Source organism: Abramis brama, assembly GCF_963993115.1.
Source record: "Abramis brama genome assembly, chromosome: 3".
NCBI lineage: Eukaryota > Metazoa > Chordata > Actinopteri > Cypriniformes > Leuciscidae > Abramis > Abramis brama.
The window spans coordinates 55,471,688-55,495,439 of NC_139965.1; the positions used below are offsets into that span (position 1 = coordinate 55,471,688).

General features: G+C 36.9%; 1 protein-coding gene across 3 annotated transcripts; it reads right to left on the reverse strand.

The window, feature by feature from the left end:
• Nucleotides 1-5,047: 5,047 nt before the first annotated feature.
• hnf4b (hepatic nuclear factor 4, beta) lies at nt 5,048-22,498 on the reverse strand. Of its 3 annotated transcripts, none has more exons than XM_084110182.1 (10): nt 21,776-22,498; nt 18,455-18,638; nt 15,714-15,808; nt 14,596-14,696; nt 13,237-13,386; nt 13,058-13,145; nt 11,842-11,994; nt 9,745-10,008; nt 7,343-7,462; nt 5,048-5,561 (listed from the first exon to the last, which is right to left on the reverse strand). In XM_084110182.1, exons 1-10 carry the CDS (start codon nt 21,888-21,890, stop codon nt 5,464-5,466), a joined length of 1,368 nt encoding a protein of 455 aa, XP_083966308.1. In that variant the 5' UTR covers nt 21,891-22,498; the 3' UTR covers nt 5,048-5,463. The 3 variants fall into 3 exon arrangements, with proteins under 3 accessions (XP_083966308.1, XP_083966307.1, XP_083966309.1); XM_084110181.1 differs by having other exon boundaries at nt 5,048-5,564; XM_084110183.1 differs by lacking the exons at nt 5,048-5,561; nt 7,343-7,462 and adding an exon at nt 9,365-9,663.
• Between the last annotated feature and the right edge of the window lie 1,254 nt (nt 22,499-23,752).

Genomic DNA, 23,752 nt, shown 5'->3' on the forward strand with positions numbered 1-23,752 from the left:
ATTCACCCTTTACCTGACTCTTTTTTAAGGCACTGAAACCAGTTCCCACTATGACCAATTTCTGACTGTGTCATCATCATCATGGTCATTGCCAGTTTTTTCTCATTGTTGAGATTTTGTAAGTGAAAAAATAAGTGTACTTCAAAGCATGACAAAAAAGATCAATGTTATGTGTGGTTATTAAGCGCACAAAGACGAGTAATTCACAGAAACAGTCTTTAATCTACAAAACCCACTGGTAAACAGACATAACACACCTTAACATTGACGGAGACATTGTTGACATTTAACATCATTTTAAAAGTGCACCTGTGTGTTTTAAGAAAAGTGTACTTCTTTTTTACTTTTAGATATCAACATGAAATTAATATTAAAACTAATAAATAATGTCACTGACTTGCCAAATGTAGTGGCGAAATCAAGTTATCCTTCCAGTAAAAACTCACAGGCTCTGCCAATAGTTACAGCAACATCCGAAAAACAAGAAACCTGGTTTTACAGGTTTAACAGAAGCAAGACTTCGGGTCAATAAGTCCAACAGCATGCTGAAAGACCTGGTCTGTGCTAATGGGGAGTGTGCGGTTTGTCATTTATTCACCCTGTTTTCTGACGACAGCAAAGACAGGACTGAAGCAGCATGGAAAAGCCCAGAGAAAGGGATGTGAAAGGCAGCCAGCTGGAAATAAGTGGAGCTCCCAAAGTTCTTGGAGAATGTTGAACGTCTCTTCAACACCAGTCAGCAGCCCTGTACAGCCTTGAAGAAAGAGGTCTCTATCTCCTTGAATGAAACCTGTGGTTCATCCTTAGCAAAAAACAGAATAAACCTTTACAGTAAACGGAGAAACACTTTTTATTTTGCTGTTGTACTCAAAAGTGATGGCAGGGCGTGCAGAGAGTGATACTGGGTGATATAAGGTGTCATATTAGATAGTTTGGATTGTTACAGCAAAAAAGGGAATATTTACTCATGACAGGCTTGATTTGTGAAAGAAATTGGTAACAACCAATGGGTCAAGATTTGGCAGGTAAGCATGGTCAAGTTATCCCCTGCTTATATATGCTGTAACTACATCACTTGGGTTAAAAAAGCTTCTTTCTCCATTGAGCGCTGCAGAGATGACATATATTTGTAAGTCAAAACCCAGAAACAAGTCAATGTTTTTTTTTTTAATGGGCTTTTGGTTAAATGCCTGAAATAAGGTCTGCGGTTGACACAAGCTCGAGATATTTTCACTTTTTTATTCTAAAACATTACATTTATTAGTAATACCCCATTGTGGTTATGTAAAGCTTTTACTTGTCTTGTAAAAGTCTGTTGCTAACAAGTGGCTAAATGGGACTACAGAGGTTGTCGGGGACATTAAACTCATCACTCACTAGTCGGCTTTTACAGCATTGTTGAGTTTATAATGGTGCTCTTGCAAACTATTCTAACTCAAACTTTCACAGAAAGTAAGGGTTGTTAGAGTAGTCAGAAGCTTAATGGTAGTGACGTTGAAGTTATGTGACCGTGCGGTGTAGTTTATTTATAGACTGTTGAGCTTTTTATTTCTGGCAATTGTATTTAGGTTTCAAAATTCATAAAAGTTTGTGATGATTAAATGTTACATGTTTTTATGGTGAACAAAACTTGAGAAGCATACACTTTTGTTTGTCACAGTTCTACAGTCTTTTCTACAGTAACCCAAAAGCCAATGGAAAAATCATGGCCTAAAAATGAGTCTTCACAGCCATGCATTCTGACCAGTGTTAAAGGTATAGTGGAGGATCTTTCCGAATTTTAGATAAGACCCGCCCTCTCCACTTTTTGAAAAGTTTGATTGATTCACCAGAATGATTGACAATTAGGAGGACCAATAGTATAGGCATTCCACCCGGAAGTAAAAAAATCCTCCGCTATACCTTTAAGTTAAGTAAGTTACTCTAAAAAAGTGTAATTACAATACTGTACCAATTACCCTATTTAAAAAGTATTGCATTACTAATTATTTTCTAAATCCCATTTCAACCTCGACCAGTTTAAACAAAAATACAAGGATAGACTAGCCTAGAAATCTAGATGCACCCTAGCGGCAGCAAAATTTATTTTGCAGCCAGGGTAGTCTAGCAACTCTCCGTTGACTTTCGAGCTGGAAAAAACAAACTCTAGTCAGGCCAATCAAATCGTGTATAGAGTCGGTGGGCGGGCTTTACATAATGACGAATGAATTCCCTGCTACTTGAAAACAAAGAAGAGCTGCTGCTGGCAAACAGCAGTCTTCCGAATTCCAAATTTTTGGCTTTGTCCGTGACTCTGGAGGACTTGGAGTTCAGCTTTTCTTTGAGAAAAGAACAAAGCACGGCACTGAAGTCATTCCTAAAACAGGAAGATGTGTTCGTAGTTTTGCCAACTGGATACGGCGAAATTTTAATCTATCAACTAGCTCCGCTGTTGGGAAAATGCTCTGGTTGGTTGTAGCGCTGTCCTACTGCATGCAGAGCGAATTTGAAAGACAGCCGTTTATCCCGCCCCTTGGATTGAGCCCTGACAATGGTGAGTTGCCAGACCTAACATCTTGATGTAGGTCTGGCTTGCCAGGCTAAGGATAGACATGAATCTGCTCTTTTAATTTTTTTAATTCTAAATATTTAAAGGAAGAAGGTTACATTTTAACATTAGGTGTTAAATTTTAATGTTAAATCCACTATAGTTTTACATTGTTTTTAAGGACTACAGCTGGTAGGGACTACCCCGACATTCCTCCCGGGTTAGTGACATCACCAACCCTAAAATTTACATAAACCCCCGGGAACACGCAGTCCATATTGAGAAGAGGAAGAGTTGTTGTAGTAGAGCACATTTGTGAGTCTGCTCAAGCTGTCGCATCCGTCTTTTCACATGCAATACAGTACGTAACACAAATGCAATAGCATGTCACTCTGTATGGATCTTACAACAGTTCCCACACGAGCGATTTATAGATTATTATGACAGAATATGCTAATCAATGACTTGAAGATAGTTAACTCCACATCAGCAACATACATTTATCAACTAACCATTCAGAAACATCCTGTTGCATTCTACAGTACATGTTGTCACTTCTTCTTGTGTCTCTCCATCATTGTCCGACTCCAGTTTAAACATAAAAGGCAGAACAGTTTCTGACATTTTAGTGTGTGTCTGCGTGAAGTAATCAGAGCTGCTAACACACAAGCTCCGCCCTCTGTGCCGGGAGCAGCAGCTCATTTGCATTTAAAGGGACACTTTTTACTGACACTCAAAAAGGGACAACTTTAACATGCTGTACAAAATTATCTGTGGGGTATTTTGAGCTAAAACTTCGCATACACACTCTGGGGACAACAGAGACTTATTTTACATATTGTAAAAAGGGGCATTATACGACCCCTTTAATGATGGAACCCCAGACAGCAACATAGTGTCGGGACAGATCCAGGCCGCATCCGGTACATGAGGATTCCACGCGTTCCAGATGTGGGCCGAATCTGGTCCGACACTATGTTGCTGTCTTGGACAGTATTCTAAAGTGCTACCTAATTACGTTATATTTATTGTATGTTAAAAGCAAATATTTTTTTATCTTATTGTAGATCTGATTTTTTTAGAGGGCTCTTAAAAGCATGAAATGAATAATTATATCTGAATCTGAACTGGATTACAAACATGCTCTCAACAGGTTATTACTGCTCACTGACAAAATATGTGACCTACTTACTGCTGTGATAAAATGTGTTTTCAGGGAATTCACGGACGTGTTTTCCTGTCATGATTTATCATTCTATTATTGCATAAATGCATCTAATTCACAATGCCTATGGAAACACCATAGTAAAATGGTGGCAGTTTTTTTTATAGCTGCATGGGGAGGTAAGGTAAGGACATTCTTTTTTTTATTAAACTTGGCACAATGAAAGAATTACTCATCCATTAGCTATGATTAGTTTTGCAAGTGTGTGTCTGTGTGTTTATGAAATCATTGGTTTGACAAAGAAGGTCCTATTGAATAACTGTTAACAAGTGTAGTTCTTACTTATTTGGACAGATCCTTACGTTGTGGCTACTGTTGCCAGGGGGTTGCCAAATATTTCTTGTTCCATCTCTTTATTGATGTATAGCCGCCCACTAAGCTGCTGATGAGTCAGATTATCCCACCTGAAATCCTGACCAACACAACTTTAACTTGTTTCTAACCTACTGAGGAACGGAGAAATCCAGAGATTTGCTCTTAAATAACCCGTAACTTCATACACAGGCAATTTAAGAAGTGAAGTGATGGTAAAAATTATGGTAAAATGCACCTTCTCTGTGATGATCTGAAATTACTTATCTAAAACTACTTAAAGGTAGTCACATGTTCAGATTAGTTTTATTCTCCTTGTACAGTTTTTGTAGGTAAAGTTTTTTTTTTGTATGGGTTAAACTCACTTCATAATTTGTTAAATTGTGACTACTTGTTTTAATTGTATATTCGTGGAAAAAAATAACAAATAATACAATTTTAAAAATAATAAGACATGAAAGCATAACAATCACCCATCCTGTCATGGGAAAAGCTTTTGAAAATAGTAAGCATTTGGCGCCCTCTGGTGAATATTTTTGTACAAGTATTGGTCTGATATTTTTAAGCTTGCTGTTTTTCTAACTTCGTCGTTATATTTCATGTTTAAAAATGTAAATTCAAATTTCAATTCAGTTTCATTACTATACATAGTAAATTATATGATAAAAATAGTCTTGATATTCACTAAACGTAAGTCTAAGCAAAAGTGAAAAAACTTTTTTTCTTCTTTTAAAACAAGTGAGAGAAATGTACATGATATTATAACACAACATAGATGTTTAGGTCTAGAAAACAAAAAACAAAACTTATATTTTGAAGTGGAAACCAACCAGACAGACCAACTCTCATGTGTTTGATATCTGTTATCTGATTGAACCATGAACCCATGAGAGTTGTTGAATTGTAATGTTTATGTACGCGCCCTGCCATGTCACTTTCCAATAAATTAGACAATCATTTACCAGTGATCTCAATACAAAATACAGCTTGGAGGCTTTTTATTGTCTGTTAATTTTTCACTCACATTAAAAATTTAACACTGTTAGATTTTAACACAATTATTAAGCAGTTCTCGTTATATGTAAAATACAATGACTCCCCGTCCCCAATTTTAGTTTCTGTGTGCAATGCACATGTGTATCAGAGGTAAAGGTCTTAAAGGGATGGTTCACCCAAAAATTAACATTTTGTCATCATTTACAGTTTCTGGTCCCCATTGACTTCCATAGTTTGGTTACCCATATTCTTCAACAGATCTTATTTTGTGTTCAGCAGAAGAAAGAAACTCATACAGATTTGGAACAACTTGAGGGAGAGTAAATGATGACAGAATTTTCATTTTTGGTGAACTATCCCTTTAAGTGTATAAAGTTAGTCATGTCTGGATTTATACATGTGGTTAAAGGCATGTGTGTACAGTTGGCATGTCTGCTGCTTGTCCATGTGTGAAGACCTCAGGCCCAGTGTGTGTGGGTATCAGGGGATCTTCAGACAGACCTGCTGCAGACAAAAGTCACATTAATAATGCAATTCATAAGTAATGAAGTAACATTAAAACATGCATTTTCTATCATGCCTATAAATCAACGTTCCATCACTTATTTTGATCAGAGACTATATTTATTTATGGGAAATATATAGTGCCAGATTCCAGCTGTTCAAGTCTTATACTTTTCTGAAAACAAAGATTCTGTGATCGCACAGAGCTATTATACAGAATGACTTCAAAATACTTGTAATGTTGCTCACAAGTCATATTCACTAAGTTTATGCACTGTAAGAAAAAATCAGTAGAAAAATGGAAAAGGTACAAGGCCTAAAATGTATGTGAAATATTGTATATTGTTTCATTTATACAGTGAAGACTTTGCTGTCATGGTTCATGGATTCATTGACTCATTCTCTCTCCCTGTGTGTGTGTGTGTGTGTGTGTGTGTGTGTGTGTGTGTGTGTGTGTGTGTGTGTGTCCTTGTGGGTGTGTCTGCTGATTGTGCTGATCAGCTCATTAGCGCCAGCTGCGGCTCGTCAGCTCAGCTATTTAATATCTGTGTATTCCGTCCTGTGTTGTCAGATTGTTTGGTTTCTCTTGTGGTCCTGGTCCTGGTCCTGGTCCTGGTCCTGGTCCTGGTCCTGGTCCTGGTCCTGGTCCTGGTCCTGGTCCTGGTCCTGGTCCTGGTCCTGGTCCTGGTCCTGGTCCTGGTCCTGGTCCTGGTCTTCTGTTTGGAGTTGTGTCCCTGACTGCCTGGTCGTTCCTGCGGTGACCCACGGAGGATCGGTTTTGCCCATTGCGTCCCTGCGCTGCCTTGTGCCTCTGTTACCTTCCATCTCCTCGGATTCTGACCCATTCATTCACTACTTCTTTTCACTCGCTACTGAATCCGCTTCTACTTCCTGACATATGCAGTATTATTTTACATTTGATTTCTTTATTTAATTTCTGTACCTGAAAACTATTGTTAGACCTACAGTACTTGAAAAAAAGTATAAAGCACTGCATTTAATTTGTATTCTATTGTATTTACTTCTGCTATTGCTTGTAACTTGATTTTCTGTTATTGTATTACTGTTCACTTGTCTTTAAATTATATATTATTTAGGCTAGTAGTTTTAGCTGTGGTATGGCAATTGGAATAGAGAGTATTAAAATTCTGGTGTTATTGCAACCTGTTTTTTCAAAAACAAAACCGGTAAAAAATATTTATGGCCGGTAAATTTTCTTGGCAAAAAAGTTATTTTTTTCTTTTAGGCCCTGCACTGGTAATTTCCCGCTAGGACATTATCCATTAGATTTACAGACATTTCCTTTAACTAAAACACAATCAAAATACAGCTAAAACGCCTATAAAAAGTCCATATGGATAATTCCTTCATATTAACAGTATACTGGCCCCATATATTGGCAAATATAGTAAATAAATCTAACTTTGTGAATTTCACAATTATATATAAATAAAAAAAAAAACCCAGCTTGAAACACATTGAATTAAACATGATTTTTTAAAGTAGAACGAAATATATTATATATATATTATTATTATTATTATTTTTTTTTTAACAGTAAGCAGCTCCTGATCACTGCTGTTATTGTATGGAAAAGTGCAGCATGGACATTGTGCAAAATATGTTCTTTTGTGTTCCAGAGGTACAAAAATCCATCCAGGTTTGGAATGACATGATGCTGAGATGCTAAATGATCTCAGAATTTAGATTTTAGGGTGAACTATCCCTTTAAACTGTATAAGATTGACAGCTGGACTACCCGAGCTTGCTATACTCACAAGAGGGTACAGGAAGGATCACCGATGTGAAGTTATGCATTGGGATATGCTCCGTCAGTATTCCTCTGGAGAGGACAGACTCTGTAGCTGTGCTGAATATAAGTGGCTCAGGATTAGACTCTACAGAAAGACAGAAAAGTTACTGTTTTATTCCATTTCCAACACATTCATACTTTAAACGGACAGTATGGAATTTTTCGCCACTAGGGGTCGCTAACCTATTTACAATAACAAAGGCGTAGATTGATGACGCAACATTTGCTAAGAATTATGGATCTTGTGGTCAACGTCAAGCCGACCGATCTAATGTTTATGGATGACTGAATACATCGATGTTTTTATCATGACTGTGATATAAAGCAGTTCGGGATTGCTAAGAGACAGCTATCAGCTCCACAAGCGACGCAAGTCCCGCAGATATAAAAGGAATATGGACATTTCATTCTACCGAACTACACGCAGAATTACTACTCACAGGTCAGTTTATTAGACAAATTAAACTTGTGAGGTAACGCAGCGTCTAACATTACACTAGCACACTAAACTGCATTTAAATGTGTTGAAATGTATGTGTTAGTCTGTCTGTATGAGACTAGCAGTAAGCTAGATCAACATTAGAATAACATACAGATCATATTCTAACATTTCATCATTGTTGAACTATATAACATTGATTAGTTTTATGTAAATGTGCTCACCTGTTTTAACAAAGTACATGTAGAAGCGGTCGAGTCTCGGACGTGGAGCTCTCGTTTATATACTGTCTATGGGAGCTCTCGGCATCTCGAAAACACCGCGCTGATATTGATTCTCGTTTTAGTTCTCCTTTTTTATCCAAAGTCTGCTTCCCATGGTCCATAATGTTTGAACGAAACAACAACAGCGTGCAAATGGACATTGCGAACTACACATTTGTCCACGTCTGTCGCTTTGGTTACTATCAGAGGGCTCTAGTTCATAGCTCTGGTTGCTATGGCAGTACGAGCGGAAACCAGGGACAACGCGGATATGACGCCATTGACGGCGACAAAACGGAAATAAAGAAACGGGACGTGTCTTCAAATTAAATTACAAATTTCTCCTGGTTTGAAAGTTGTTGGAAACAGTCGGGATAATGTAAGTACACAACTAAAAAAAATATATAACATAGATATAGTGATTTTTGCTATTTTTAAAGCAAAAAAGTTACATATTGTGCCTTTAACTGCAGGTAAGTCAGAAAGAGCCTCAACTCCCTCAGAGCGCTAATGGTGAGTCTTATCTTTAGCCCGAGAGCTTAGACTGAGACAGATGGACTCTGGACTGAGATCTCCTATGGAATCTTAACCAGCTCTGAGTTCAATGAAGTTTATGCTGGAAAAAGTTTACAGTAACTCTCTCCATAATGTCTCAGGACAAGCTCTGCTCACCTAAATCCAAGAGATTATATACAGATCCCAAATCAGCAGTATGGCAACCCTAGAGGAACACTTTACTGTTCAGTTGAGTTTATGAAATTCTCAGATATCTTAGACTTTTGATTGATTTTTTTGGTCTCATGTTTCTCCTAAAATTCCTTGGGAGAAATAAACATAGAAGAGACCATTTTTGACATAGAATATGAGTATAGAGCTAGAAGTGGCATATTTTCAAAAAGAGTACTTAATATGGAAATAATACATATTCTTAAATGAATATATTTAAGTGTGAACAGGCTAATGTTTTCGGACACTTAATTGCATGTTAATTGCAATCAAAAGAACATGTATTATAGTAGTTTAAATTTATATTAAATGCAATCAGCTGAAATTTAGTGTGCTAAATCTTTATATGGAATTTGATAATTATATTGTCTTGGAAATGTGCAATGTATTTATAGTAAAACTAAAATATACTTGAATGTCATTTCCATTGAAACTTGTATGTGACTTTTTAAATATATTTGTATTTACACATTTGCAATCATGAACTTAGTACATTTTAAATATATTAACTTTAAATGTACTATTGAATAAGTGTGTTAAGAAACAGTCAGGCAGGTTTACTCTAAGTACACTTAAGTGGCCTTTTATTTCATTAATATTATATTATATGCATGTACAATAAGTTTGAAAAAATAGACATTTAAGATTTGAAGTACACTACATACAGTGCATTCAATACAATTAAGCACAAGAATTTGATGAGAAATGAGATCTTTGATTTGTAACTGCAGTCTTTGATATCATGATAATCTCTCAATGGAGACAAATCTGAGATTCCTGGTGTACTTTTGTCAGATCTGGGATGCTTGAGACTTCAGCAAGTGTCTTAATTTGCTCTCCATTTATTCTCACTGCTGGCTAGAAGATATAATTTAGATATTAAAGAGATCTCACTTATGATTGTTCTTTCCTTCGGGACAAAGCCCATTGGTTTTGTACCTGAGGCCGGCAGTGCTTCAGGTCCTCTGGTTGCTTCTTCTCCCAGGAGCATCTCCATCAACAGGCTGTCCACATTGGCTTTGCCCAAGAGACGCATGAGCTGCAGCTGCTCCACCATCTGCCAGGCCACGCTCTGAAGTGTGGTCAGCAACAACAACAGCTCCCCAAACCGCCCTCGCTGCTCACTAGTGGACTCATCCAGCAGCACCTGGGCCTGGAATCGCAGTCTGCGCACTGCCTGAGCGCACTGCAGTCCAGGGCAATCTGAAACACAGATCGGTTGCAAAACAAAGCTCATTGAGAGATGTTTTGTGTTAAACAAAATGTTTAGAGCATGGAATGGATAACAGATTTTTTTATGTGCAGTGTTGGTATTTCTGTGAAAATGTCTTTTGTTATGAGCAACAAATATAGACAGATAGTTAAAGCCTTTGGACGAATGGCTGGAACTGGTTTAAGGTGCAAAAATCATGCATTCCAACTCATGAATTGAAAGGAAGCCAAAACTTCTGTTCTGAATTCTGTCCAACTCTTTTATGCAGTTGTTTCCTAGCTAACAGGGAATGTTCTCAGAATGATCTGGCAAGGTTCTCTCAAAGTTATGAACAAATGTTCTTCCAGTAATGCTAATAGAACATCCGTTCAGAGTTATCTGGTCTTTAATAATCTTCTCAAAATGTTGGCACAAAAACTTTACATCGTTCAAAATAGCAATATTTTCTTTGCACCAAGTGTAAATATTGTTAGATTCTATTTATATACAGTAGCAAATACTATTTGCACCTTAGCATATTGTAGTACACTGCGAAAGAGTATGCAATAACAACATATTCAGTGAATATGATTATATTTATTAAAATCATAAATGGATGCTTATGGTGGGCAGAGCTAGTGTAAATAGCCTTTGCTGGATATTTGCATTTAGTGCAAACAGACGCCCTATTAGAATATATATATTTTTTTTAAGAAAATGTGTTTTGTTTAAAATACTTTTGAGTAGAGAAAGGAAAACAGGCCCCACTTTATATTAAGTGTCTTTAACTACTATGTACTAACATTTAAATTAATCATTTGGTACAGTGTACTTATTGTGTACATGTTTTTACATTGTACTTATATTTAAAAATACCTGCACATAATTACATCTATAATCTACTGTATGTTAATCTATAATTACACTATTGACCCTTCCCTTACCCAATAACCCACTCTTAAACCTACCCATACCACCGCTAACCTTGCAATACAACAAGAACACAATAAGTTCACTGTATCTAAAAAAAATGTTTAAGTACAGAGTAAAGAAACCTACTGTAATATAAAGTGTGACCAGAAAAAGAAGAGAAAATACCTGTAATACAGTATATCTTTAAAGTCCCCCTGTGGTGAAAATCAAGTTTTTAATGTTGTTTATATGGTGTTTTTAATATGGTTTAAGACAGACCATGTGCAAAGTCAATACCATTGCTAAATATTTTCTCCTTAAAACTGCAAAAAATGCGGTTTGAAATCGCTGGTGTTTCTGACATCACAAACTACCTTGTAACCAATCACATCAACTTCAACGAGTGGATCTCTGAGCTGGTGTGAGTGAGTGGAGGTGGGGCAAATTTGCATATTCATAGAACCGCATATGCTAAATGAGGCAAGGGTGTAGAGTTACATTCAAGCTATTTTAAGGCACAAAGGAATTTTGTTTTCAAGGAAAAAATGCTTAAATATGTCATTTTGGTGATCAAAGATGAGTTTTAAGGGGTAAAAAGATTGACTACATGGGGACTTTAAAAATGCAGGTTTTTAGATTTTCATGTTAAACACATGAAGATAAAAAATGGGCAACCTCTGCTCAAACCAAAGTAAATTAAACAAAGCAATTCTTACTGACCAACCTGGCTCAACTGTTATAATCAGACCTCCAGGCAGGAAAGTCTAGAACTCAACAATCCACACCAGCATGTCTCAGATATTAATAGATTCTCATAAAACATCATGAAACCAAAGATGTCAGTACAACAAATCAGTGCCAGGAACAAGCACAGAAGCTCCTGGCACAGACAGTGTGTTTGACTGGGAACAGAGCGATGATCCCTGACTAACCTGGGGCGAAGAAGACAATGGTTTTGAGACAGACAAATTCTGTGTCTGTGATGTTCAGCTCTTTCAGAGGTCTCACCAGCTCTTCCAAGATACGAGCTGCTACCTTGGACATCTCCTGCTCGGTGCCTCTAAAAGGTATGATGAAGTCGTTTCCTGTACAAACACAGTATAATGACAAATCATGCTCATGTACAAGCTAGCCATTTTTGGGTAATTCAAATGCATTACCTTGTGAGCTCTGTACCTTTTAAAAAATGTATATTCCTATGTTGTCATTAAAGCACATAGGTGTATATTTCAGAAATAGCTCTGGTACTGAAAATGTATTGATTATAACTAACCCTTTTCCCAATATACACAGTATGAATGGCACATTTACAAGTGACCACACACACACACACACACACACACACACACACACACACATGCAGGGCCCTATTTTAACGATCTAAGCGTATGGTATAAAGTGCATGGCGCAAGTGCACTTAGGGTGTGTCCAAATCCACTTTTGCTAGTTTAAGGATGGGAAAAATGGTCTAAAAGGGTTGTCCCTATTCTCTTAATGAGTAATGAGTGTGTTTTGGGTGTAACGTGCAATAAACCAATCAGAGTCTCATCTCCAATTCCCTTTAAAAGCCAGTTGCGCTCGCGGCTTTGTCGGATTCGCTATTTACATGGCGGAATGCAAGTGGAAAAACTGAACGATTCTCTAGCGAGGAAATGGATCTGCTTGTGCGCGAGGTTAAAGCTACGGGACAAGCCGGATTCCACCATATCTTTATGCACACAATATTAATCTTTTACATTGTAATACTTTTATTTTTAATATTTGGCATGTTTATATGCTGCTGTGCCTCCCTGTGTGTGTAATAAGCAGAGTGTACGTGCATTGTGGACCCGCCTATAGGCGCATATTACTAACGCGCCCTTTAAATACACCAAAAAATACTGTGCCATTGACTTTAGACCAGGATTTTGTTGGTCAATTGCGCAGTCTATTTCAGTTGCCTCAAAATAGCAACGCGCCAACAATGTGCCTGATCACACCTCGTTTTCAGACCAGCACATCAATGGGTGCACAGATGGGTGCAAATACATTTGGTATTTAAACAATGGCGCAGGATGTGAAAATGATAACTGCATCGGGCTGAAACTAGCAAAAAACACTTAAAAAACACACACACACACACACACACACACACACACACACACTCACCCAGCAGGATGATGTCATTGTAGGGAAGTGAACGTCGTGCCACCCCTAAGATAAGGTGCTCTGCAGAGTGAGCCCTCAACAGCGCCACCTGCACACACACATCAACATACAAGACACTTGGTGCCTGCCATATACAAGAAGTGATAGCTCATGATCAAACAAGTTGGGAACAGGCCTACCCTGTCATCCACCGATAGCTCACAGAATTCAGGGATACGCTTGGCCCACTCCACTAGGAGGAGGAGCTGCTGTTTCATGGACTCACACACATCACCCACGCAGGCGATCTTCTTGCTGTTGATGTCCCTCATGACATTCTGGGAGGGGTTCTGTAGACAGCAGAATAAGTACAGTTAGTTGATAAAACCATAAACTGAAGCTGAAACAACTCAAGAAGCAAAATGTATGAGGTAAATAAGTGGTTCTCAACCTTTTTGGCCTGGTATACACCTGGTATTAAGATGCGTTTGGGTCGATTGGATCACAAGTGGACGATAAATAAATACAGGTGTAAACGGGGTCTAAAACGTTTTGAGCTTGTCCACTTTCGACCACTCCCAGAGGTAGTGGAAAACGCATTCAACTGAAGTGCTTTTGTAGTGTAGACATGTGGTCGAATGTGTTAAATAGCCACAAAAGACTGTCTACTCTCCGCCTACTGACCTAATGCATAAACCTTATGGGAAGCGCTCTAGCCAGATGGGATTTAAACTTTGTTGGTTTGGTTTGAAGATGAAAAACGTATCAAGCACAATGTTCTCTCACCATTCCTGCTTTCTAACACACACTCATCTAACACACACTTCTAACACACACTCAATGTATGCAGTGTGGTCTTACGGCTGTCAGAGTAGAAACGAAAGCTGATGCTCTCCGTGTGTTTTTCTGTTGTGTCTGGTCGTGTTTATATGTAAATTACGTGAGCTTATTTCGTCCATTGGATCGAAAGATCTGAAAAAGCCCATACCCGCACATAGACCCTCCCCTCAAAGAAATCAGGACAGAAGTGGTTGAAAGTGGATAAAAGAGATGGATTAAAACACCAGGTATGTGTCTTTTCATCTACTTGTGATCTGATCGACCAAAACACATCTTAATACCAGGTGTAAACAGGGCCTTTGACTCAACTCTAGTTGCCTCAACTCAGGCACTCTAGTTCTAGTTTTGTTTTCAAATCTTATTTTAATCTGTGAACACTCCTCGTTTCTGTAAATTAAAATTAAATTAATTTAAAAATTCAAAATTAAACTTCAGATTTCCAGACGTTTTAGGAGATGAATGGTCTTCAGTGTTCATACTCTTTTTAACCAATGTTACATCAAGACAGTTGTTGAGAAGTGAATTCAAATAAGAAATATCTTGATTTTTAGTAGTTTTAGCTTATTTTCATGCTCGTTGTCTCTCTTAAATTGTGGTTAGGTTTTATCATTTTATTCAATACATATAAGGTATTGTAAGGTATTAAAGTGTGTTTTGAAAGAAAGGAATATTGTTCACAAATGTGAATGTTTTGAAAGTAAGTTGATCAGAAAGCTCACCTGAGTGAAAGCCTCTGCCTGCATCAGCACATCAATGGTGAGAGTGCCCATGGCTTGGCCTTCTCTACGACAGCTGATACGGTCGCGCTCATTCTGAACAGCTAAGAGACACAAGCCAAGATCAGTGAAAAATGATGATAGCAATTTACCAGTGTTTCCTTATAGAAAACAGATAACAATGGAGCCAGACCATGCACTTTAAATAGAAATAGTCAAAATTTAGCAAATGCTAATTTAAAAGTTGAACTTTTAAATTAGCATTTGCTAAATTTTGACTATTCTGTCACAGTTCTGTCACAGTTACTGTCACAGTGTAACACCGGAAAAGAACTTTGCATTTAATATTATTTAATCGCATTTAATATAATTGAATACATTTCATTTTATTGCACTTAACATGCAATTGAGTGTATGAAAACATTACATTCAGATTGCACTTAAATATATTATTTTAAAGCATGTGATTTCTGTAATAATTACTTTTTTAAAACTATGATACAGTGCACTTTTTACAAGGGCAGGTATTGTGTTTATACAGTTAACTATATACCTTTTTTCAATATTAATCTGAAGAACAGCCCTGCCCAAAACAAAAAGAGTAGTAAGTACTATTTATTAGATCTTTTCAGATACCATCAGGTAGATCACTCAACGTTACTGTATCTCTGGAGCTGTGTTACTTTTTTTAAATGGATGCAGCTTCATCCTTCGGACAGTACATTCTCTATTCCAATAAATGAAAAGGACAAAGGACATTAGCCATCACTGTGAAACTTTAACAAGATGTCTTAGGCTCATGCACGGAGCAGAACAATACCTTTCTAAAGATTTTAATCAGTGGCCCAGATACTTTTATATTGTTTCTTTGCTTTTCACCTTGACAGTATATTAAAATTTATATGATGGTTTTGGGAATTGCCTTATTGTAATAGTTTGAGCTCACCCAGTTGTTCAATATCTTGAATTCACAGAGGTATGCAGACATTCATAAGTATTGGGATAAGTCCAAAAACTCAATTAGTTTATATGTAGGCCTAGTCCAGATCTGTGACCTTGAAGAAAGCCTTTAAACTCTGCATCATAAACTAAAATGAAATTGACTTTTCTCATACTTTTACCTTCTTTCCTCATGCCGGCTCTGAAACACTTTCGAAGTCTGCAATATCGACATTGGTTTCTTTTGTCTTTGTCCACCACACACTGCCTGCTGAACCTTCAAACAAAGAAAGACAGAAATACATAGACTACTATAATTCTCACATTTGAAGAGATCCAATGAAACACTTCAGGTCATGCTCTTCCAGCTTCTGATGAAGGTGTTTTTTTAATATAAGACATAGACAATATGTGTCAGTCAACTCCTGTGGAGTTGTGAAATAACATTTGCGTTATAAGCTCTGACATCAACTTCTGTTGTATAGGATTGCATATATAGAGAAAATGTATATAATATACACTTCAGTAACGTTAAAATAAGGTCTTATTTGTGAGCTAAACAGAGAGCAATGTATTTAAAAAAAACAAAAACAAAAACAACTTTTATTAATCTTTGTTAATGTTAAAAATACAATTGATCATTTGTACATGTAGTGCACAATGTTAACAAATTATCCCCTAGTTTCACAGATGAGACTTAAGATAGTCTCAGACTAAAATGCATTATTGAGCTGTTTAACTGAAAGCAACTTGCACTGACACATCTTAAAATATTAAAGTATTACAATTACAATTGTAAATATTACAATATTACAATTATTGTTTGGTGCACAACAGTAATGTTTCTAAGAAATGTTTATAAAAGCTACTTAAATGTCCAAAAAATTGACCTAAGGCCTAATCCTGGAAACTCAATCTAAGCCCTGTCTGTGAAACTGGGCCACAGTTTTTTTTTTTTTTTTTACATATTAAAAATATATTAGCACATGTTTAAATTAAAATAAACTAATAGTAATATATGTTGTTGAAGGATTGTTCAGTACATGTTAACTAATGGAGTTAACAAAAAATAACAAATTAAACCTTATTGTAAGTGTTACCCCCATTTGTATTGGTTGTATTTCAATATTCATTTAATGTATATTATGTATAATACAATGTTTCTGAAAATACTACAAAAATGCTATCTGTATTATTGTAAATTATATTTTGTGAATGAGAAAATGCTAATAATATTTTTATTGATTGATTTTAATTCTGCTTTCTTAAATTATGAATTCTGTTCCTTATAAAGGTAGCCTACAACATGTAACATTTTTGTTTAGCCTACAACATGTAACATTTACAAAATTAACAACATTTAAATAAGGAGTCAATACATCATCAGTATTTTTTTTTAATTGTGTTTTCTGATTCACTATGCTAAGCCTATTATAATTGTTTATTTTATCGACCTCACGGGATGGTTTTCGTGGGGAAATTGCGTACATGCGTCACTCGCGTATGTGTCTCCTCGGAAAGAAGTTGCTCAGGCTACTTTGACGCTTGTATGGTGTGGGAGTTGCATAGTTGTCACAACCAGCGAGAAAGGTTGACATGATGAAGCACGCTAATTCTTAAACCTTCGGGAAATCACCTGTTTTAAACAAACGCCGAACAGAGGAGAGTCTGCTGGCAAAGAGAGAATGACAGAGCTCGAAATAAAACGAGAATCAACAATGGCTCGGCGAGAACTGAGGGATTTGAAATGTTGTAAAAGCGACGAGGAGATGACATTTCTATTACTCAACAGGTTAGTACTGTACGGCATTTTCTCAAACTGATAAATTGCCATATTCTCTAACAGAGTTTGTTGTAAAGCATCATTGTGAAGGGTCATTTCATTATGATTCTAGGTTGTTGGTATTTTTTTTAAGGAAGTACCTTGTTGTTTATTAATGGTACAGTAACATCTTCAGCTAGTCAGCTTGAGATCCTTTCCATCTAAACTGGTTCTCTTAAACCTAGGACTAGTAAAAGTTTAATGAAAATGAGCAGTAGGAGGGCCATAGTGTACCTTTAAAGGGGTGGTATAATGCCCTTTTCACAAGATGTAAAATAACTCTTTGATGTCCTCAGAGTGTGTGTGTGAAGTTTTAGCTCAAAATACCCCACAGATATTTTTATATAGCATTTTAAAGTCAAAAACGCACCGTTTTTGTGTCTGTCTCTTTAAATGCAAATGAGCTGCTGCTCCCAGCACAGAGGGCGGAACAACAGCAGCTTGTGTACTTTTACCTCACATAGACATGCAGTGAAAAACTTTTAGCCTTTTATGTTCAAACCGAAGTCAGAAAGATGGAGAGACTCAAGAAGAAGTGACAACATGTAGACAACATTTCTGAATGGTTAGTTGGTGAATTTAGGTAGCTTATGTGTAGTTATCTTCTAGTCATTGATTAGCATATTCTGTCTTGATAATCTACAAATTGCGTTCCCGGGGGTGGGGTTTATGTAAATTTTAGGGTTCATGATGTAACTAACCCGGGAGGAATGTTGTGTAGTCCCTACCAGCAGTTTGTTGTAGTCCTTAAAAAGCAATTTCTTTAAAATAAAATATCTGCCTTTGTTTTGAACTTTGAGCGTTGTAACTTTGCCGAACATTACACACTAACTTGAGTTAGAAAAGTGAAATCATATTCAACCACCCCTTTAAATTCAGTGAATGCCTGGGTCACAGCCAATGTCTATGTGATCCACACTGGCTTTCATTGTGCTCTCAATAAGTTACAGATAACAAACAGTATCTGAAATCTTAATTCACCTCAAAAGTGAATTTTTTAACCCTTCTATCGGTTACTACACTAGCAGGTTTAGAGATGAATTAAAAATGAATGGTGAGTGTGTAAAGCGGACAGTTATGAATCTGAAGGTGAATTCTCACCTGCATGTGTAGGCATGGTTCTTGCGCACACTCCTTCTAAAGAAGCCCTTGCAGCCATCACAGCTGGAAGCACCATAATGTTTTCCTGTTGCTCTGTCTGCACAGATAGCACAGAGATTCATGCTGCTCTGCTGCGGTGCAGGCACTGCGACTGATGGAGCTGCATGGCCTGGTATTAGTGGATCTTAGTTGGAAAAAGAGTGGAGAAAACAGATTTTGATGTATGAAATATCATCTTAACTACATGTACCATTCAAAAGTTTGGGTTCTGTACATTTTTTGAAAGAAGTCGAAGCTTACCGAGGCTGCATTTGTTTGTAAAAACAGTAATACTATGAAATATTATAACAATTGAAAATAACTGTTTTCTGTTTTAATATATTTAAAAATGTGATGGTAAAGCTGAATTTTCGCTTTATATGATGAACAGATTGGCTTTTATTCACATATAAACATTCATCAAGTCAAACATCAGTTGTAATAAACGAAGCTCAAGCATGTTCGCTTGACACGCGAGAACCAATGAGGTTTGTTCTCGTGTTATGCAGCACGTTTGAGCTTCAGCAAGAACCAATGAGGTTTGTTCTCAAACGTCAAGCAGGTTCAGTTGAGCTTCTGCTTATGTTCGCTGATCAATGTTTATGTTTGAATAAAAGTTCAATTAAATCTGAATTAAAGCTGTTCATTGTAAGCGACTGAGTCTCTTCAGAAAATGTGGACTGAACTCCATTCACATGGATTAGTTTTACAATCTCTTTATGAACTTTTTGAAGTGGTAGTTGCACAGCTGTCAACGGAGGGACAGAAAGTCTTCTTCATTTGTGCTTCGAAGATGAACAACAGTCTTTAGAACAGGGTTTGGAATGACATGAGGGAGAGTAATTAATGACAGAATTTTCATTTTGGGGAAAACTATCCCTTTAATATATTTAATACTTTTAAACACTTTGCACACATTTTCTATCAGCTAAATGGCTAAATAGTGTATTCTGGTTGTTGGAGGCTTTCTGTAGCAATTTCTGTGAAGTGGAAAACTGAATGGATCCAGTGGTCTAAATTTGACCGTCTAATCGAGTTTGTCTGTGTATTATCAGTAATTATCACCTAGAGCTCTTTACTCAAAGGCAAATCTATACAGATTAATCTTGTCTGTGTATTTCTTCATGTAACGCAGGGGTCTTTAACCTTTTTTTTATGCAAATGAAATATTCATTATTGATGTACATTTCATTTTAATTTTACTTAAAGTTGATGAAACCAAAGTTGCGATTGTCTTGCGTATTGTATGTATTGTGACATATATCTGAGATAAATTGCTTCTCAAACATGAAAAAATGTGTGGGTCCATGGGAAATTGATTGGATGCTTGTGGTTTGCTATTGGTGGATCTCATGTGAGTGACGTTGTCCCGCACTCGTGCTATTAAACACATAATCAGAGAAGAGATAAAAAAAAAAAAAAACTGTGTGATTTTCATAGTGACAATAACACTGAACTTTAGCTTCATAACTATATTTTTGGTTGAAGTTAACAATATTGCATTTAGTTTTTTTCCACATTTGAGACTGAGATTGAGATAATTGGCAGTCCCCTTGTACAGACACCTGATGTAAATGATTGCAATTTTTAATCAGCGGAGGAAATGTGTCCAATAACCCAGTGGGTCATCCGCTCCGAGTCAGAGTGTCTGTACTTATTACTTTGCGAAAGAGAAACTCCATTTAATTAAACGGGTCAGTGAAAAGACTCCGTCTACATCTATTTCCTAGGTAATTTCGCAGTGTTAGCTAAAATTTAATTCAATTCCCTCATGTGTTGCATTAAATCGGGCTCTGTATTTGATTGCCACCAGTTTGCATCCCAAGCCAGTGAACGTCACATCTTCACTTAGGCGATGCAGGAATAAAGCCTAATGTATGCAAATAATAACCTGCACTTTAAACCCACTCAGAGAGGTAATATCCTCTAACATACAGAACGCCTCTGGGTTCAAAGGCCAGTTATATTATATTAAGAGTCTGCAACGCTTCTGGCACCCACGCATGTGTGCTTTGGTAAGATGGATCCAGTATATCTGAATCAGCAGCGCTTCTAATGATTATAGAAAATGAGATTATAATGGAAAGCAGGAACAGGTTGAAGTGGTGTGTGTACAGGCTTTTGAAAAGTCCTCTTATGGCCAGATAGTAATTGAAATAGCAGCATCTCATGCTATAGGACCTAATGTCATTGTGAAGTTACTTTTAGTGCCCTGCTCTGTGAGCAAATGGCCTAAACACTCAAGTATGGAAGAGTTTAAAAATGAGAATGGTTAAACACATGCTCTACTTGGCTTGCATTACAGTTCTCCATGTTCATTGGCAGCAGACATGCATACAAACTGCTGACAGACCGCTTTTAAACATTTATCTTTGTGTTTATGTTTTAAGTCAGCCGTGCATGTAGTGTATATGCAACTCAAATGCAATATCAATCATATTCAAACAAGTCTCCCCTGCTGAAAAGGCCAACTTTGCTGGTCAACAGGATAAATTGTGTTTTGGAAGATGGTCGCGAGAATGGGATACGGTGCACCAGGATAGGTCAATGACAGGACACTTATGTTTTTTTTATTATTTTTTTTACATTTAATTTCAAGAATGTCAGGGCAAATGTCCTGATATCATAATGAAGAAAATGCCTCATTAAAATAATTATATTCTAGTTTTTTTTATATTATTATTTCAAAAAATTCAAAGTCATGTGGTACATAAAATGATGAATCCTAGAGAGAACCCTTGAAGACCCTCATGACTGTATGTCAAGGTCAATACTCCTTTTAATAAAATATGAATACAATATTTGAACTTTTTAACATGTCAAGGCAAGATTAGTTCAGGTATGAAAATGTCACGTGATGGCCAAAAGCTTTATTGATATGATATTCATTAATAATCCATGATATTTATATAATAGATACATTTTACCTTGAAAAAATGTAATTCAAAATACATTAAAATTGGTACAAAGGTTTTTCAAGACCATATGAAACCAACAGGAATACAAAAATTACATTTCTAAAGACTTTTCTAAAGATATTTCCTTTACTTTATCATGGACCCAACTAACTAAACCAGCTAGACTTCCTTGATTCATTAGAAAGACCATGCAGGTTTACATGGTTAAACTGGTTCACCAGCACTAACCAGCATTAACTAGCACAGCTGGCCTTTTCAACAGGGTCTCCAAGCATAGAACAAGGCTTGTCTTCAGAAATTCATGACACTGTTATTTTGCGTCAATAACTGGGTAACGAGTCAGCAGACCAAAGGTTAGACGTACCTGTTTGTACAGGGAGAACACGAAGACCGTCAAACTCTAGCATGGTGAATGTAGGGTCCAGGGTTATTCCATAGTCGGTTACGCTCAGGTCGAGTGAAGTCCCAGAGATCTTCATGGTAAAGTCTGGACTCGGCCTGTATCTGAGAATCAACAGCACACTGTAAAGCTCACTAGCGTTTCACTCAGCGGTTTTTAGAGTCCATCCGAGCTTGTAAGCACTTCAGCCTCAGCATATCATAGTGCTCTTGGATCTATTACTTTGCCCTTCCTTGTAAATGGACTTCAAATGTTGGAATCGCATAGATGTCTCCCAGAGATCGTTGTTCAGCCATACGTCGCCCGCATCCGGGACTGAAGTGGAGCGCTTTGATTTACTGAGGAAACAGTAATTAATGTCCAAGACTCATCAGAGCTATACTGATAGACAGGCTGAGATTTTGCCAAATGTCTATGTGTTTGCTGTTCTCTTATCAGTGTAGAGGGAATCATAAAGGGGAGGGTTCTGGATCAGGTAAACATGACTCACTTTTCAGTGGGAAATAATATCAAGCTCATATGTATCAGCATAGTGTTGTTGGTTTATTTGCTTTGAGTTTAAAAGACGCACCTTACCATGAGTAGAACAGAGGCCGACAGCAGGATCGCAGGCGTAGTGTGAACTTGTTAAGTGCGCATAGTGTTTTGGTGGCCCGATGCCCATCTTCTTTCTTCAAGAGAAAAGAAGCCAGTAGCTTTTATTTTCAAACTTTGCCCTTTTGGTACATTTGCTATCAGGTCAATGGTGCTATTGATCAAAGGCAGCATGATAACATGTTATTGAGTTACATTCCTTCTCTTGTGCCACATTAAAATTGGATCACATTGCTGGTGATAAAATAAGATCAACTTGAGCTCTTTCACCATAATTGTATTAGGCCTAGCTATCAACTAAATCAATAAGAAAACTATGCAGTGCCCCTCAAAAGTATTTGGATATTTAAATGTGCAGTAAGTTTTTGTTTATATTTATCATTCTTCTAAATGGGACCATTGGTTTTGGATTTATTCTGACACATATTGGTCTTGTTTAATAGTTGCTGCTGGTGTTGCCAGGTTTTGCTAGAAAATAAGTGAACTGATCTGAGAAAAAAAAAAAAAAAAGAAGCCCCAAATAAGCAACCCCTGGTTTTGGAAGTTTGTGGCATACACACATAACATAGTCTACACTATTAAAAAAAAAAAAAAAGGTTCCAAAAGGGGTTTTCGCTGTGATGTACAATTTTTAGTTCCCAGACCAACCTTTCAGTAAACAGCTCTTAAAAGAACCATTTTTTCTTTGTGTGTAAAACCTCTTGTGGTGGATTCCATGGATATTCTATGTGTAACCATATACAGTCCCCCCCCACACACACAAAAAAAAATGGTTTCTTCAAGCGTCTCGGAGACGTTCCCGCAGTTCTTCTGGATTTAGTTTGTCTCAGTTTTTTCTGTTTCTTCATGTAATCACAGATGGACTCGATGATGGTGAGATCAGATCATCCAGGCTGTTGTCAGATTCTTTGTGCATACACAAATCTCACTGGATTATTACAATTAATGGCAAAAAGAATGTTTGGAAATGTAAACTGATATTTCCTACTGACACACTACAGCAAAAGATATAAATAACTGACTTTAGAAAGATTGTAAAACTTTTTTTTTTGGGGGTGGGGGGTGGGGTGGGGGGATATTAACATGCCTAAGACTTCTGCACAGTACTGTATATAAAAACATGTTTAAGAGTGTAGGGAATCCATACACACCCTTTTGAAAGGAATTGTGTTCCAGTTTTCTATGTTCTGCCAAAAACATTGTTTTTGTTCCTTTCAAAAAAGTCCTCCAACACCATAATGCAAGTTATTTCAGAACCAAGCGACCATCTCATCATGACAAATGCACTGGATTAAAAATGGTGAATTTATTGTCCTCAAAACTCTTAAGACATAAATTTAGCCACTT